This window comes from Triticum dicoccoides, chromosome 6A (genome assembly GCF_002162155.2).
Source record: "Triticum dicoccoides isolate Atlit2015 ecotype Zavitan chromosome 6A, WEW_v2.0, whole genome shotgun sequence".
In the NCBI taxonomy this organism is placed as follows: Eukaryota; Viridiplantae; Streptophyta; class Magnoliopsida; order Poales; family Poaceae; genus Triticum; species Triticum dicoccoides.
In genome coordinates, this window is record NC_041390.1 from 114578340 (window position 1) to 114581453 (window position 3114).

Here is a 3114-nt window from a genome sequence, read left to right on the forward strand (position 1 = left end):
TGTCAGGCGCTACAAGTACAGTAAAATAAAAGCCGGATGACCAAGGCCAACTTTTTCACCATGCAGAGCATGCATGTTCCCGATACGCTCCTCTTAATTTGTCGTTTTAATGGGCACTTTGGAAAGTTGGACAGCCCAACTCTCCATAGTCCTGACTATGTGGGCCACACTGCCCTTCTCTCATTATTTATGCGGTTCCGCTCTCCACTCTCCACTCATCCGAAACCCCTTTATCATCATCACTCTCCTCCTCTCCACCACTCCCACACCCACCTCCATTCCGTCAGCCATGGAATCAGCAAAGATCAAAGAAGAAGAAGATTTGGGGAGTTCTATCAGAAGCTTCTAGGATGGGCAGTACGCACGGAGTGAAAGATTGGCGGCGGAGATAGTCGGCAGCAGTCGGCAGCGAGATGTTCAGTCCAGTAGCACCAATGTGCCTCGTACTGTAAGTAATCCGCCCCGTCATTGTTGGTACAACTGATTTGCATACTAGGTTTTCTCAAATCTTCCGTCGTTGCCTGTATTCAAATAGGTAGGTTTAAGGTGGCCATTCCAATCTAGGTTGATTTGCATGCGAGGTTTTTTTATGCAGTTGTTCCTTTCAAAACCGCATGGAATTGGTCACATTAGATTAATTTTAGAAGCTACGCTTAATCCTCATCAACAATTGATACAGATCTTCTTACCTTTGGAACGGAACCTTTAGATTCGCCTCCAAGCACATAGAACCGCCAAATTCTTAGCCACTGCACTCTGATGTACTATTTGAAATGAGGCCTATCCCCAATAAGGAACTACCGTAACCACAAAAATGCATGATTACGATATTATAATGGGGGTTTCTAATAGCTACTCACCGCCTAAAGATTCTATCATAATGTACTAAGTTGTATGGTTTGTACTCTAACTAGTCCCATGTTCTTGCGGACTGCTAAATGAATGCAGGAGATTAAAATGGAAATGGAAGAACTGAACCATGCGTTGGCAGCACCGCATGTTTCAACGCTGGCGAAGATGACTGTACAGGGATTCTTGCTAGCGGCTGAACGTGAGAAGAAAAGACAGAGAGATGTTTTGGCAGGTTGTACCAAGCAAGCAAGTGCCGCTGCACCCGCTGTTGTAAGTAACTCGCGTTGTGTTAAGTACAGATGCAACTTATTTGTCGCTGCAACCTACATTCAAAGCTTAATTTCCTCCTTGCAGGATTCATCTCTCCATGGACTTGCATGTTCTCCTGCTGCTCCTGCTGCAGTGCTTCATTGTTCTGCTTCAGCTCGTCATGCTTCACCAGAACTCCCAGAACGACCTCACAACAAGCTGCTGAAGAACCTGTATTCAGACAAGACGGTGGTTGTGGGTATTCTCGGGGCACACAGGAGTGAGTACAGGGGTAGGGTCCGTCCCTTGAAAAGTGGGCATGTTCATGATGTTCATACTCCTAGTCGTTTTATGGTTCAGATAGATTTAGATCAGAATCTTCAATTGTTCGTGCTGCCGAAAGGAGTCGAGAAATTCTTCAAGGGCACAGTCCATCAGTGCATAAAGTTGCGCACAAGCATCATTGCCACTGGAACGTACATTTGAGCCACTACGAGGAGAAACTGGTCTTCAATAATGCCGAAGCTGGTTGGTGGAAGTTTGCAGATCACCATGATCTCAGGAATGGTGACATCCTCACCTTCACAGTGGTTGATGCGAACAAGCTGGATGTGAAGATCTACATTGCAATGGACTCGATGTAGAAGAATATGGAGTGCCATGAGCACAAATAGTTTGCTATCTTGCCTCGTACATGGTGAAGTGAAGTTTACTGTCAGCAGTGATAAAATGATCTTTTGTGTTCACCACCTGCAATGATTCAGTGATCTTTAGAACTATGTTGGTCTGTTACCTTACCTTTTGGTTTTATCATGAACTATGTTGGTCTGCTACCTTACCTTTTGTTTGTATCATGAACCTGTCCCTAAATCTATTTAAGAGTCTAACTATATATTCTCATCTTTGGTCAAATGTTTAAGCCTACATCTTGTTTCATACTACCCGCTAATCATTTTCCATAGCACAACCTGTTCTTTCAGACACGCTTAGTTAGAGCATCTTCAGCTAATCATTTTCCATAGCACAACCTGTTCTTTCAGACACGCTTAGTTAGAGCATCTTCAGCCGCATCCCCAACAGGCCCTTTCCAGGCGTTTTTCTCGCGCTGGCGCCCAAAAAACGGCCCAATCGCGCCCCCAGGAGCCTGTTTTTCGCCGGCTTGGGCCGAAATTGACGCCGGCGTAAGGCGGAACCCGGCGCGCTGGGGAGCGCCCGAGCGCCAGGGCGAGCGTTTTTTGCGCGAACGAACCGCGGGCCAGCCGTGTCAGCGAGACGACGCCTCGTCTTCCCCCAGAGCGCCTCGGTTTCTCGCGGGGAATCAATGGCAAGGCTGCCGCCGGTCAGCCTTGCCATTGATTCCTCACGGGCGGCGCGTCGACGCCTTCCCTCCCGCCACGCGTACACACGGCGCGGGCTATAAAACCCGCCGCTCCTCCTCGCCGCTGGACACACCAGCCCGAGCCCAAACCAACCGCCGCACCGCCGAGCTCCCCCGTCTCTGCTCTCTCTCGTTCGCGCCGCTGAGCTCTCCCGTCCTCCCCTTCTCCGGCGATGGTCGAACGCTTCCCAGACGACGCCGCGGCAGCCAACGGCTTCGGCCGCCGCTCGCTCCAGGAGTGGGAGGCATGGCTGCTTTTTGAGCCAACATCCCGGCGCCGCCGAACATGCGTGTTGGGCCGACGGGGTGGAGGCTCAGCAACGGCGGCGGCCCCATCCCCCCGGTGCCCGACGTCGACGCGCGCCCCGGCGTCTTCGCCGCCGAGGTCGACCGCGTGCGGGCGTCCCTCATGGAGGAACAGCGCGCCCTCCCCCAGTATGCCGCCGACAACCACGCGGCGTGGGCGGACTACTTCCAGCGGCGGCAGGCGCAGCGGCTGACGTCCACGAACAGGGCGCCGGTGGTCGGTGGCGTCAAGAACAGCGACGGCCGCCGCGTCTGGTGGGGCGTCCCGGGCCGCACGCTCCACGAGGTGCTGAAGTACCTCGAGGGCGGCAATAACCCGTCGTTGGCAT

General features: G+C 52.1%; 1 protein-coding gene across 1 annotated transcript; it reads left to right on the forward strand.

Moving 5' to 3' along the window:
* The first annotated feature begins 205 nt into the window (after nucleotides 1-205).
* LOC119315415 lies at nucleotides 206-1995 on the forward strand. Its single transcript, XM_037590041.1, has 3 exons — nucleotides 206-448; nucleotides 949-1122; nucleotides 1207-1995. Exons 2-3 carry the CDS (start codon nucleotides 958-960, stop codon nucleotides 1585-1587), a joined length of 546 nt encoding a protein of 181 aa, XP_037445938.1. The 5' UTR covers nucleotides 206-448; nucleotides 949-957; the 3' UTR covers nucleotides 1588-1995.
* The last annotated feature ends 1119 nt before the right edge of the window (nucleotides 1996-3114 follow it).

Coding starts and splice junctions, on each gene's coding strand:
- LOC119315415 (XM_037590041.1), top strand. CDS start 958: ATGGAAATGGAAGAACTGAACCATGCGTTGGCAGCACCGCATGTTTCA. Junction 1,123..1,206: donor GTGCCGCTGCACCCGCTGTT/GTAAGTAACTCG, acceptor TCCTCCTTGCAG/GATTCATCTCTCCATGGACT.